General features: G+C 39.1%; 2 protein-coding genes across 2 annotated transcripts in view; both read right to left on the reverse strand.

The window, feature by feature from the left end:
* Positions 1-351, reverse strand: part of LOC107631073 (beta carbonic anhydrase 5, chloroplastic) — a gene marked incomplete in the record, with an annotated part of 2,436 nt that extends 2,085 nt beyond the window's left edge. Inside the window, 1 exon segment of the mRNA XM_016334392.2 lies at positions 1-351.
* LOC107631072 lies at positions 2,181-3,909 on the reverse strand. The gene has a single exon (XM_016334391.2). It carries the CDS (start codon positions 3,875-3,877, stop codon positions 2,426-2,428), a length of 1,452 nt encoding a protein of 483 aa, XP_016189877.1. The 5' UTR covers positions 3,878-3,909; the 3' UTR covers positions 2,181-2,425.

The following is a 14,549-nucleotide window of genomic DNA, read 5'->3' on the forward strand; positions in this document are numbered from 1 at the left end:
AACTCAATCTCAAAAGGGTTTTGATTCTTTGAGAATTGGGGATTGAAGGAAAGAGCCATGCTTCAACAGTTATAACGTGAACCAGTGTTTTTTGGATCGGGAAAACCTGCACATCAATCTACTCCCATTAACACGGAGAAACCGAGAAAGAAACTCCAGCTTTAAATGTCAGACTATATATATATTTCTTTGTTTTTTTTTTCTGCATTAGGGTATTATTAACATAAAAAGAAAATAAAGTAGTTTAATTTATATACTGCAGATTATTAATAAAAACATTTAACTCTTTCGATTATCTAAATATATCTATAGAATAGAGTTGCACTTCTAAATCGATCATCATATAATGAGTGTTTAATTACTATATTACATATGTGATCATCATAGTATATCTCAATGATTACACACTAATCACAATTCTTAGCTATTAATTGAATACACATTACCGTTAACATACCTTTGGAAAAATGTTTTTATCATGTGCTAAATAATAACCATTTGCTAACCATGTTTTCATCTCCTGTGATATATTGTACACGTGTTGCTCAACTTGTGATTGTTTGGAAATATCTATAAAATTGGATCTGTATTCTATAATTCACCTTTCGATAAGGTAGCGTTTAGTGGAGATACAGAGACGGAAAGACTAAGATTGAGAGACAGAGACTAAGAGACCGAGATTGAAATAAATTTCAGTATTCTGTTTGGTGCAAAGTGAGAGACAGAAATTAAAACAAGAATGAAACTCTAATTTAATTTGTACAAAGGATAAAATTGAAATTAATTAATTGAAATGAGGATATTTTAGGTATAAAATGTTATTAAAGTTTCAGTCTCCATCTCTAAAATTTTAGTTCCCTATATCCCTACTTTTTAGAGGTACTGAAATACTGAAATTTTAGGGATAGAGACAAAAATTTTAGTACCAGTCTCTGAACCAACAAACATGATATTGAGTCTCAATCTCCCAGTCTCTGTCTCATACCTCAAAACAAACGCTGCCTATTAGAACAGAATAGTATTGATCTTTCAAAAAAAAGTTTGCAGTTTTGAGTTGTCAGAGTAAAAAAAATAATTTAATTGTACAACAGTGCCTTTTTTTTTTTCAATTAAGTTTCTAATTTTCCATCCCTTGTTCCAAGTCATAAAGGATTATGACTTATGAGCTCTTCCATCCAAAGATGGATTCGATGATGTTGCAAACACCAGCCAGTAGATCTTGATTTGACGAGATTACATTGCAAATGAGATTTCCCTCTTATGTGGTTATGTGAGTTTACTTGGTTAGTGTAGGGAGTGGATTTAGGTATAACTATTGATGTTGGACATAAGGATCCACTAGATAACCAATTGGAAAAGTATCAACTAGTAATTTCAGGATTTCCATGTTTCTTCTATCCACGTATATATACAGTTTGCTTAGAGCTCACGAAACCAGAACTGCAAATGCAGAAATTCTAATGAGGCTAGTTCACAGGTCCCACACTTGAAAATATAATGTTAAGAGGCTAATTTTATTTCATGTCAAATCTTCCTAAACACATTCAGGAAAGTGAAAGATCGGAACTCTTTCGAAATTTTCATTAACCAACTTCTAAATTACTCCTCTTCATGACTAGCTTCCATCAAGATTTTGCAGTATAAGGATGCCGATCAAATCCACTTGGGATCTAGTTTAGGGTTCTAAATAAAATTATCATAGCACCTGGAATCATGCTTTATCACACAAATGTAAGCTTCAAGAATCATTAGTTCATTATCCACCATTCATACACAGCACCTAGTAGAGAGTAGAAACTCGATCCACAAGTGAAGATACCACACGTTAAACAACAACCGCATTAAAGTTCTTAGGCAAATAGACAAACATTACAAAAGTTTGTTTCTCTTGCAAATCATCAATAGCATTACAATGCATGAGAAGCTACAGTCTCAGACCAAAGAGGTATCTTCACACACACAATTTCCTTTCATCACGTTTTATAAGCCTTGGTCAACACTCAGCACCAAGGATGCGATCATAAGATTAGAATACTACACATAGGCAACACCAATACAAAGGATAAGTTCTACTTCACTCCATGATAAAGGCTTCTCATTGAGAAAATCTCAGCTTCTTTCTAACCATTTTCAATTTCCGAGCATTTGAACAAATTAAACAAGATGATGAGTGTGTGTGATTTGAATAAAACATCAATCAGCATTGTCAAAATATCATTCAACTTAAGACGCAGTACTATGATCACAATCTACATTAAGCAATTCTCCTCAAATAGTTGTAAACAAAAGTAAAGGAGTTGCTGCCGCAAATTATTATATAATTTAACAATAACATGAATTCGCAACAGGCTCAGCATCATTTTGTGCGACAAGTGCAAACATACAAGTAACATCTACATTCTACAACAAACATGCATCTATAAGACTAATTACCCTTAGCCTTATCATCTGCCACAACATTGAGAATGGGCAAGCTACTGAGGAACTCATCAAGTCCCTCAAAGAACCCAATCCCTTCCATGTTATCCTCAGCATTCCCAGCAGCATTCCCTTCACGGACGCCTACGCGACGAGAAGGCTCTTCCGGGTCATTACTGAACTCCACATTCAAGTCCAAGTTCCCTCCACCCCTCCTCCTCGAACCACCCAATGCAACCTTCTTACTAGACTCTGGCCTTCCACCACTTGCCCCTGCAGCCCCACCACCTCCACCGCCACCATCCACAGCCCCACCCCCCACATTCTGATGCTGTGCACTACCCGGAATCACCTTCCTAGGTCTCCCAGCCTTCCTCGGTGAAGAACCGGGATCTCTTGTAGAAACTCTTGACTTCTTCCTCGCCTTCTTAGAACCAGTTCTCCAATCTCCATCATCAGAATCATCCTCGCTGGGATCTGAAAGCTCCACAAATGCCGCAGCGGCTTCGTCGTCATAGTAAGTCCAAGACGCCTTCCTCCGATTGGACCCCTTTAAGGGGCAGGGGAACAGCGGCGAAAATGGGTTCCAATTGGAAGAAAACCCGTTAATGTCCTTTGAATCCTGCGAAAATCCCAACGGGAAAAAACCCCAGCTGCAGAACGATGAGTCCTTTCCGTTCAGCGGCGGCGACCTTATCACCACCGCCTGGAACCCCCTGCGGCAGCTCTGGCACCGCAGGGTGCACTCCTCGTAAACCCTAGGGTACTCATACAGAACGTAACAATAAGGACACGAGGTCCAGAAACTCGACTCCGTTGCCGCCGCGTCGTTCGAGGCCGCAGCGACGGCCGTCCGAGTCTGCCGAGCTGACTCGGCCGCTGTCCGATTCTGCACATTCGGATCGCTCGCCCCGCTCGCAGCGTCCTTAGATCTAGGGTTTCTCCTCGGCGTAGACTGAGGCTGAGCTTGCGTCAGGGGATTATGCTGGTGGTGCTGGTGATGGTGGTGCTGTGTCGCGGCCGGCGCCGGCGGAGGAGTGGAGGTGAGCAACCGGAGGTCTGCGTCGTACATGGCCTTCTTGGCGGGGTTGGAGAGGACCGACCAGGCATCGTGGATGAGGGAGAAGGCGTGTGCGGCGAAGGCGAAGGGGTTACGGTGCGGGTCGAGGAGTAGGGCGAGGCGGTGGTACTGAGCTGCGATGTGGTCGATGTTGGTGGAGTAACGGAGGATCTGAAGGATCCCGTACCAGTCGCGGTGCTGGTCGTTGATCCGCGTTTCGCCGGCGAGGAGCGTGTCAATCACCGTCAAGAGGAGCTCAGACGCATCGAACGTTGGGTCGGATTCACGCGCCCGGATCGCGAAGGACTGAGCCCCATGCAAGTCACGTGCGCTCAGGAGCTTGTTGGCCGTGTAGAGCCAGCGCTCGGCTTCCGCTCTGTTGCCTCCTCCGCCGTCCATGGTGGGTCGTAGGAAGTGCGAATGGACGAAAAAGGACACTAGATTGGGATTCTTAGGGGAGAAGAGAGCTGGGAAACGAGGGTAGTTTGGTCATTGCAGTGAGGTGCGTTCCTCGTGGCATGGTTGTAAGATAAACCCACTACTTCTACTTGCGAGTTTTGGGATAGTGTTGTCTGCTGCCTTCGCTTCGCCACTGTTTTTCAACCTTTTCATTTTCTTACCACTTTTAACATACATAACACTAACAATCAAATTTACACTCTACCATTTCAGTAATTTTTTATTCTTTCGGTTCTCTCCATTTTAATTAAGATATTTATTTATCGAGATTTCAAGAAAAATTAGTCATATATGCATTAAAGTATTTAAAAATTTAAAACCTTGATTCTTTTCAGTTGAAAATTCCTAAAAATTTTAATAAATACTTTTGGCATTTCATTTTTCTAATAAAAGTATTTATTAAAATTTTCTTTTTTTTTTTTTTGGGTGAATGCCAACGTCTACACTACTGTGATTACAAATTGACAATACATCGTAGATATGTAGGTGGATTTCATGCAAGCCCAAGCAGCTTTTGCTGCCTAAAAACTATTGAAGCTTTTCAAACCCAAAGAGGTTAGTTACAAAGAAAGTCTATTCACGTGAAATCTAAACAATATCCATCTGGACAAATGCATCAAGAAAAAATGGTGTCTTGTCCAAAAGAAAGATTCTTTTGTGCTCAACACATTCATGTCCCATTAAAGAAATCATCCATGTCGCGCTCTATCTTTCTTTTTGTCTCGCCTACGATGTAATGGGCTTTTCGCTTTTCTTAAAGATAAAATAAGATTGTGCCCCAAGTCCAAAAAAAGAAAAGATTGTGCCCATAATGTGTTGCCTCATGTTCAAGTGAACCTATTTCCATACGATAATATTGGATTTGGATTTTCTAAAGTTTAAATTTTATTTTAGAGAGTAAAGTTTGATCTTTTATTTTTGAATAGTTTCTCTCTCATATTTTCTTTTGGTCCCACCTATAAAATAAATTGTGAGAGATCAAACTTTATTTTTTAAAGTGAAATTCAAACTTTAGAAGATCTAAATCCGATAATATTAGAAAACAAAAAAAAAATAGCTATAATTTATCTTATTTATTCTGAACTAAAAGAAAGGTAAATAAAATAGCTTTCTTTTGTTTTTTTTATTGAAGTACTCTTTTTAGATAATTGAGAAAGATAAATTTTGTACAAATATCATTTCCTATAAATTTGTGAGTATCACCATATAAGAAGCTGCCAGAATGAATCTAAGAAGGAGGGGGTAAATAAGAGAAAATAATATTTATAAACTTTTCTGTATATACTTCTTTTTTGTATTTTGGTCTTCTCGTCAACAAAATAATGTACATTAGAAATTATAGCACAAAGATCAATTTTCGCAAATAAGTTTATCGCTTTTGATTCCACATGACAAAAACGTGCTGAGACGTACATTATGCCAATAAAGGTATGGGTGCGAGTTATTATTACATTACAACCTAAATTAGATACTCGCCAAGATAGTGTAAAAGAAGACACACACAATGGCCCAAGCCACCCGGACAGGTAGTTTGGGTATCGGATAATTTGACTTTTGACCGAAGGAAAGAGAAAATTGCTTGCTGTATTATTAACTTCTTATAGGATACGTACGAAGTAGCAATTGATCCACCTAGGCACCTACCTACAAATCCATGTCTGAAGTGTAGAGATATCTCTCCACTCTCCTATTTATTACTTTCTTTGGCAATAAAGAAAACGTGTTATATAGAGTCTAGTGACATGACATGACCTATTATTTTGAAAATTGAATTAAACTGCTAAGTTGGCCCAGGAGTACTCTCCATCTCGTCTTGGTTTTTCAACTGAGGCAGGATGCACCATTGCACCTGCCGTGGCTACGGGTAGATGCATATTGAATCGGAATGAGTCAAAATCTCGATTTGATTTGACAATAAAATTATTGGATCAGATTGAATTTAATATTTGTGTTTTTTTAGTTTTGATCCGATATATATTTGCGGATTAGATATTAAATATATTCATAAAATATAAAAATATTTTAAAAATTTTATTTTTATTAAAAATATGAATAAATTTTTTTTATTTTTTTATACATATAATTATATATTATTAAAATATTATTAAATATATTTTTAAAATAATAAAAAATAAAATAATACAATTATTCCGGAAGTTACTTAAAATCGGGTTGATTGGACTCAAATGTGTGGCCCAAAGGTTAGAAAGAGGGGGTCGTAGACTGGTTTGCGTCCGTGAGCTGCCTTCCGAGTTGTTTGTATGCTTGAATAGGAAGGGGGTGGTACCTGCAAGACACTCCGATACCTAAGTCAGCAAGGGATTAAGCAGGTTTAGAATATTGGAATTTTTAGATATCTGAGAGGTGTCAATGTATTTACAGGTAACGTGTCAATAACCACTGTTGGAGTAGTTCCACTTCTGATAGTGGATAATCATCCCTTTATCTTAGGGTTGTCGAGATTTCCCTTCTAGAATTGGAAAAGAGATTTACGGAGGCAGTTATTCACTTAGATAAGTGTTAAGGGCATGCTTACGTCGAGCCCGACCTCTTGAAGGAGGTTGGATAAGCGGTGAAGGCCAACCAGATGGATTGGGCCTTTTAGCTTAATTTGGGCCTGGCTAATTATTTGGGCCAGGATATGAACAGTGTCCCTACTAGAGTCTGATCTCTTCAATAGGAATTGGACTTGAGTATCGATAGAGCTCGGAACTGCCTAAGTCGTTATCCTCTTCCCGAGTTTGAGGAACCGACATGATTTCAAGTTGAAAACATTTCAAATCATCAATCGTCATGTCTTGTCAACTGTCGCATCCGGTTGGCTTTTTGCATTTACACGTGAGGGCAGTTACATTGGTAATGACACGCTCTTTTAATGATTACGTCGTTTTACAATTATACTCTTAGTATGTTATAAATACCTTTCGTCTCTTTCTCTTTCTTCTTTTAGAATTTTTTCTTTGTACTTTCTTCTTTGTTCGAAAGATCTTCGCGCTTTGGTGCTTGTTGTTTCCGTTCCTGGAATTTTCAGCGCTTTCGGCATCCCCTTCCTTCTTGCTGTCAGTTTTCCTCCAAGAAAGGTTAGTCTTTCGTTACTTTTCACTCTTAACTAGCTTCGTTGTTTATATTGAGTGTGCTAAATAATGGAGGAAGAGGTTCTAAGTAGGTTTTTGTAGTGCTTTTACTATTTGTTGTAGGAAACTTTGGGATTTTTGTGTTTTTCTTTTTACAAAAATCGTTTCCTTTAATGCGATCGGTTGCTTTTTCTTTGTGCAATGTAGGTATATCTTCTTGTATATCTTTTTTCCAATTCTGAAATGTCTTCTCGGATCACGGAGGCTCTGTTAAAATGGGTAGATTCCTCTATCTTGTATGAACACCCCATCGTCGATAGTGTTTTTGTTACCAAACCTCGTAAACACCATAGGATCTACAGTTCTCATGTCGATGAAGGAAAGTATGAATTAGTGGCCCCAGACCCAGAGGACCGGGTTTGCTGTGGGAGAATGAACGATTCTGAACCCCACTTCTTTTTTGCGTACGACTATCTGTTCACCCGTTTAGGGGTTACTTTTTCCTTTTCCTACTTTGAGATGGAGGTGTTATCCCACTGTGGGGTAGCTCCTTCCCAGCGTCACCCCAATTCTTGGGGTTTCCTCAAGATTTACCAACTTGTCAGCTATGCACTTGATTTTTTGATCTCTTTAAAGACTTTTTTTCTATCTTTTTCATTTAACAAAGCCTTTTAGTGCTAAAAACAAGCAGCGGTGGGTTTCCTTCCAAGCTATACAAGGCCGGAAAGTTTTTTTCATTTTTGATAAGTCTTTCCATGACTTCAAAAATTTCTTCTTTAAAGTTCAAGCTATTGAAGGTCATCATCCCTTTTTCCTAAATGAAAATAATGAGCCCTGATTTCCTTTATACTAGATTGAGACTTCTCCCGTAGGCAGGGACGGATCTATTGCCCCACTACAATTTAAAAATTTTTTGAGTAGTATATGATAATAATATTTATTTGCCCCCTTTAAATTATTGAATTTGACCCCACAATAATTTTTTACTCAATTTTTGGTACTTAATAGTCAGTTTAAGAATTTTATATTAGATGTTTATTAGAATGACCAATTCTCAATTTAAATAAGATTGGTGTTCTTTCTTAGAAATAACTCAAAAGATATTATTTATCTCTTTTTAAAATTAATTTTAGCTTTTTCTATAGCAACTACATTAATTGAAAAAAAATTTTCCAACTATAAATATCAGTGAGAGTTGACTTTTGATTGTATGAAAAGTGAATTTTTAATAACTGTTTGGTGATACGAGAGGCTTGGGGACGGGCTCCAAACCTGGACACTAAGAAATTTCTTCTTGAATCTCCGAGCTATGTCAGGACCGAGCTAGGTAGTATTTGTGTTTGATTTTGTAGGTGACTTTTTGAACTTTGGACTTGTGCGCCAATCGCTTTTGCTTCCTTTTTTCAGAAAAAATGAAGAGTGGGTAGAGAGCTGCTTATCAAAAGGGGCAGGAAGCCAAGAGAAATGCTCGTGCCCGAGCTGCTGCCCAAGAGGTCAGAACTTCTGCCACTCCTTCTTGGCTTCAAAGCTCGGATTTGGGGACTTCCTCCCAGCCAATTTTGGTAAATCCAATTCTTACTCCTCCTCTTCCTCCTCCTACCCCTGTCTCCCCAGTCCTTTCTTCCTCGGAACCTAAGAAGAAGAAACGCAAGATCTTGGAAGCCGGTGCCTCTAACGTCGGAAACACCGGCTTTGACGGAGTAAAATTTTCTAGGAAGCACATCCTTCCACATAGCCAAATTGCTATGGATGATGCTGCTATCTATAACCATCTTCAAATTTTAATCTGAGGAGGAATTTGGATTGTCGGGGTCTGTACCTCTCTTCTTGATATATTAGAAAAAACCCCTTTGAGTGCGACCCATCACTCTTTGGAGAATCTCCATGGGCGAATTGCTATGTATCAAGAGGGTGAGAAGAGGTAGCAGGAGGAGAATGCTAGGCTGAAGGATGAACTCTCCCAAGCCTAGAAAAGAGAGAAACAGTTAATGGGTTCTTGTGCTATGGCTGAGGGTTTGAAGGAGAAGGCTGAGTAGAATTACGTATGCATATTTTTCGGCCAATCTTAACTTGAAAAGGGAGGTGGAGCAGCTTCGGGAGGGTTACCAGGACTTGGAGGACTCCATTGTCGCGGGTACTGAGGAGGTGTTTAGAGTGTTGAAAGAACAGGTCGGAATTATTGCTCCCGACCTGGACCTATTGTCTCTTCATCCTGACAAGGTTGTTATTAATGGAGAGATAGTTTTTCTTCCTTGTCCTGAGACTGACTCCGAGCTGAAGACCGCGGGGCAGCGCATAATCGAATCCCCTCCTGGGGACACCGGTCCAACTGAGGGGTCACAACCGAGCTCTTCAGCCCCTCCCGAGGCGGACCCGACTTCTGGTGCAGGAGAGATTCCTCCTACCCCTCCGACTTCCACAGCCGAACTGGCCTCCTCTCCTACTGATGACTCCAACCCTCTGATTGGCCCTATATGATATTCTTATTAAGGCCTGGCTTGTGGGACCTTTTGATAAACAATTTTTTATATTTTGTATATTTTGTGGATGGCTGCTGACTTTTGATCCTTTTTAATAGGATCTTTAAACAACAACCTTCATTTTCTGGTCCTTTTTGGATAGGACATTTAACGAAGTAATCGCTTGTGATGGCGTTTATTATTCCTTTTGTTGAAGGTTTCATAAGGTCTTTTGGGACAAAACCCTTTTACTGTTTTTGAGTTTCGCAAAGCTTTTGAAAAACTTTTATTAGATAATCTCGCTGCTATCTAGTAAGGTTTTTGAGAAACTTTTTGTTAAGTAAACTCAATTTTGGTAAGGTTTTTATGAGAACACTTCTACCGTTGATCCTTTTAAGCAATTTTGTAATTCTTGCTTTCCATTATTTTATTTGCCTACGTTCAACTTCGCTTTGCTTATGGAATCGTTTTCGTGACTTAGATTATTTTGCGATTCATTTCGTCCTGCTCGATTTTTCTGACTTACAAGTCGTTTGCTATTTTATTTCCGAGCTGTCATGATCGTCTTTTACAACCTCTTTACACCGACTTGTACCTCATCACTTTATCCTGCCGACCACCTAGGTTGGGCAGCAGATTTTTGCACTTTTTTTAGCTTAAGTTGGTGTGTATCGTAGTAGTAATGGAAATTCAGAGAGAAATGAATACTATCATTAATGAAGAAGTAAATTTGCAAAAGTGCTTTTGGCTACTAAGGGACTTAGAGTTTTAATCCCCTAGCCCTCGTTTTGATGTCTCATTAAAACTCCCTTCAGGAAAACCCTCTTCGGGAAAAAACCGTGAAGTCAGAAAAAAGAGTACAACGAGGATGAGGTTTGCTTCTAGCTGTAATATCTCTTCATATTGCAAGCGTGCCATGACCTTGGAAGCTCGGAGCTTCCTAGGTCTGACACTTTATAGTAGCCTTTTCCCAGGACCTCAACTATCTTGTATGGACCCTTCCAGTTTGCGGCTAGCTTTCCTTCGCCCGACTTGTCTACTTTGATGTCATTCCGAAGGAGAACTAAGTCGTTTGTGGCAAAACTTCTTCGAATGACTTTTTGGTTATACCATGTTTCCATCCTTTACTTTAAGGCTGCTTGTCTTATTTGCGCTTGCTCTCGGACCTCCGGAAGTAGCTCGAGTTCCTCTTTTAGGGCTTGGATGTTATCAACCTCATCGTAGAATGTCGCCCTTGGACTCTGCTCATTGATCCCTATTGGGATCATGGCTTCTACTCCATATGCAAGTCGAAAAGGTGTTTCACCCGTGGTTGACTGAGGTGTAGTTCTGTAAGCCCATAATACTTGAGGGAGTTCTTCATCCCATGCTCTCTTTGCTTCATGGAGTCTTTTTTTTATCCCTACCAATATAACCTTATTAGTAGCCTCAGCTTGTTCGTTTGCTTGGGGATGCTCAACCGAAGTGAACTGATGTTTTATCTTCATGCTAGCCACCAAGCTTCTGAATGTAGAATCAGTAAATTGTGTTCCATTATCAGTAGTTATAGAGTGAGGGACTCTAAACCAGGTGATGATATTTTTCTATAAAAACCTCCGACTTCTTTGTGCTGTTATGGTAGCCAGTGGCTCCGCTTCTATCCGCTTAGTAAAGTAGTCCACTCCTACAATAAGGAACTTTATATGTCCAGGTGCTTGAGGAAAAGGTCCGAGCAGATCCAATCCCCATTTTGCAAAGGGCCATGGAGAAGTTATACTAATGAGTTCTTCTGGGGGAGCGACGTAGAAGTTTGCGTGCATCTAGCAAGGTTGTCACTTTTTTACGAAGTCGGTGGCATCTTTTTGCAGGGTCGGCCAAAAGAACCCAACTCGTCTCACCTTTCTTCCGTTTAATTGCTGAACTTCTTTTAAACAGGTTAGGATCTTCATTTCTAGGATTACTCTACACTTATCGGGGTTGGCTTCAATTCCCCTTTGTGTTACCATAAATCCTAGAAATTTTCCTACTTCCACTGCAAAGGCACAATTAGTGGGATTTAATCTCACCCCGTGCCTTCTTATGGTATTGAAGACTTGTGAGAGGTCGGTCAGGAGGCTAGCCTCATCCTTGGTCTTTACCAGCATGTCATCTATGTATATTTGCATTAAGTTTTCAAGGTGATGTGCAAACACCTTATTCATCAACCTTTGATAGGTGGCTCCTGCATTTTTTAATCCAAACGGCATGACCACGTAGGAGTAGTTTGCTCTGGGCGTGATGAAGGATGTTTTTTCCTGATCTGACTTATACATCGGGTTTTGGTTGTATCTTGAGTAGGCATCCATGAATGACAAATATTGATATCCCGAGATGGAGTCTACTAGGGCATTAATATTAGGTAGAGGATATGGGTCTTTTGGACATGCTTTGTTGAGGTCGGTATAATCGACGCACATCCTCCACTTGCCATTCTGTTTTTTGACCAGCACTATATTTGCCAGGTGATAAACCCCATTTTTAGGGTTTATCTTGTGCTTAATTGAATGGATTTTATCCACTAAACCCACACTTATTCATATAATTCGTATGTTTTACATTTTCCTTCTTAATTTTGTGCTATGATTGAAAACATGCTTCTTTATCCTTAAATTTGCTAACTTTAATCCTCTCTTATTACCATTCGATGCCGTGATATGTTTGTTAAGTGTTTTCAGGGTTTATAGGGCAGGAATGGCTTAGAGGATGGAAAGGAAGCATGCAAAAGTGGAAGGAATACAAGAAATTGAAGGAATTGCTAAGCTGTCAAGCCTGACCTCTTCAAACTAAATCGATCATAACTTGAGCTACAGAGATCCGAATGAGGCGGTTCCAGTTGCGTTGGAAAGCTAACATCCGGAGATTCAAAATGATATGCAATTTTTCATAGTTGCCATGCAGTTAGGTGACGCGCACGTGTAAATCACGCGTACACGTGACCTTGCGAAAGTTTAGCGACACGTACGCGTGACAGAGCCACGTGCTGCACGTATTAGAAAATGCTGGAGGCAATTTCTGGGCTGTTTTTGGCCCAATTTCAAGCCTGAAAACACTGATTAGAGACTTCAAAGTGAATGAATCAAGGATACAACATTCATTCACACAATTTTAGGTTTTAGATATAGTTTTCTAGAGAGAGAGGCTCTCTCCTCTCTCTAGGTTTTAGGATTCTTTTTAGTTCTTTTCAATTTCAGATTTCTATCTTAGTTTAATCTAGTTTCTCTTCTACTTTTATTTGCTCTAGCATTCTAGTTTATTTATTTCCCTTGTTGATTGCTTTATGTTGCCAATTTAGTTTATGAATTCTCATGTTAGATTTGATTTCCCTTTTAATGCAATTTGAGGTATTTCATGTTTATTGCTTCTTCCTTTATTTGTTATCATTGATGCTTGCAATTGTTGATTTTAAATTTTACATTCTCTATTATTTTTCTATGCTTTTATTTTGCGCCCACCAAGTGTTTGATGAAATGCTTGGTTGGATTTTAAATTAGCTTTTTTGTTCTTAGCTAAGATTGAGCAATTAGAGACTCTTGAATTGTCAAAGTCTCTTGTTGGTTAGTGATTAAAACTAGCTAGTTGGCTTGAGCTTCACTAACTCTAGTCTTTGATAAGGACTTGTGAACTCAAGTTGATTTTCTCACTTGACTTACCTTCAATTGTTAGAGGTTAACTAAGTGATAGCAAAAGGCAATTACCATCACAAGTGACTATGATAATGGGGATAGGAATTTCAATTATCAATCCTTGCTAAGACTTTTCTTAATTGTTAGTTTATTTTAGTGTCATTTAAATTCCTTGTTCAACATTTAAAAACCCAAAAGATACTTTTCCATAACCAATAATAACTACACTTCTCTGCAATTCCTTGAGAGACGACCCGAGGTTTAAATACTTCGGTTGATTTTTATTGGGTTTGTTTAAGTGACAAACAAATTAAATATGATTGAGGTTTAATTGTCGGTTTAGATCTATACTTGCAACGCGACTACTTTTGTGAAATTCTTTACCGACGATTCTACCACCATCAATTTCGACGCCGTTGCCGGGGAATTACAAACGTGTGCCTTATTATTAGTTATTGTATATATTTGCCTTTTGCTTATTTGTTAGTTTTTGTTAGTCTTAGGATTTTATTGCATATTTTCTATTAGCTTTTGTTTTTACTAGCTACTATGAATTCTCACTCATTTGGCTATGAGTTTGGTTCAAATTATGTTGTAGGGAATAGAAGCTATAATGAGAACATGCATCAAGGTTGGGACAATCAGAGATGGGAGGAGCCACAAGGATTTGATCAACCCTCTTGGCAACAACCTCCTCCAACTTACTATGAGCAAGAGTTATTCCAAGGTGCATACTAAGACAATGGATATGGTGGACCCCCTTGTAGTTACCAACAAGCCCCATCATATGCCTATGAACCCCCTCCTCAACATAGCTTTGAACCACCATACTCACAAGCCCCTTTCCACCATTCACCTCCATATGACCCTAACCCTTATCCACCACACCAACCACCATACGAACCATATGAACCATACCCAGAACCACCACCTCAATATACCCCATCTCCATACCCTTATCAAGAAGAACCACCTCCATATTATGAACCTTTTCTCCCAACGAATGAACCATCCTATTGGTGCACAAAATTGTGATCCCTGGTAATGGCTCCAAAAACCTGGTGCTCTAATCTTAATTCATAATTTGTCACAACTTCGATATAACTAACCAGCAAGTGCACTGGGTCGTCCAAGTAATAAAACCTTACGTGAATAAGGGTCGATCCCACGGAGATTGTTGGTATGAAGCAAGCTATGGTCATCTTGTAAATCTCAGTCAGGCGGATATCAAATGGTTATGGAGTTTTCGAATAATAATAATAAATAAACAGAAAATAAAGATAGAAATACTTATGTGATTCATTGGTGAGAATTTCAGATAAGCGTATAGAGATACTTTCGTTCCTCTGAACCTCTGCTTTCCTGTTGTCTTCATCCAATCATTCCTACTCCTTTCCATGGCAAGCTTTATATAGGGCATCACCGTTGTCAATGGCTA

This window comes from Arachis ipaensis, chromosome B03 (assembly GCF_000816755.2).
Source record: "Arachis ipaensis cultivar K30076 chromosome B03, Araip1.1, whole genome shotgun sequence".
In the NCBI taxonomy this organism is placed as follows: domain Eukaryota; kingdom Viridiplantae; phylum Streptophyta; class Magnoliopsida; order Fabales; family Fabaceae; genus Arachis; species Arachis ipaensis.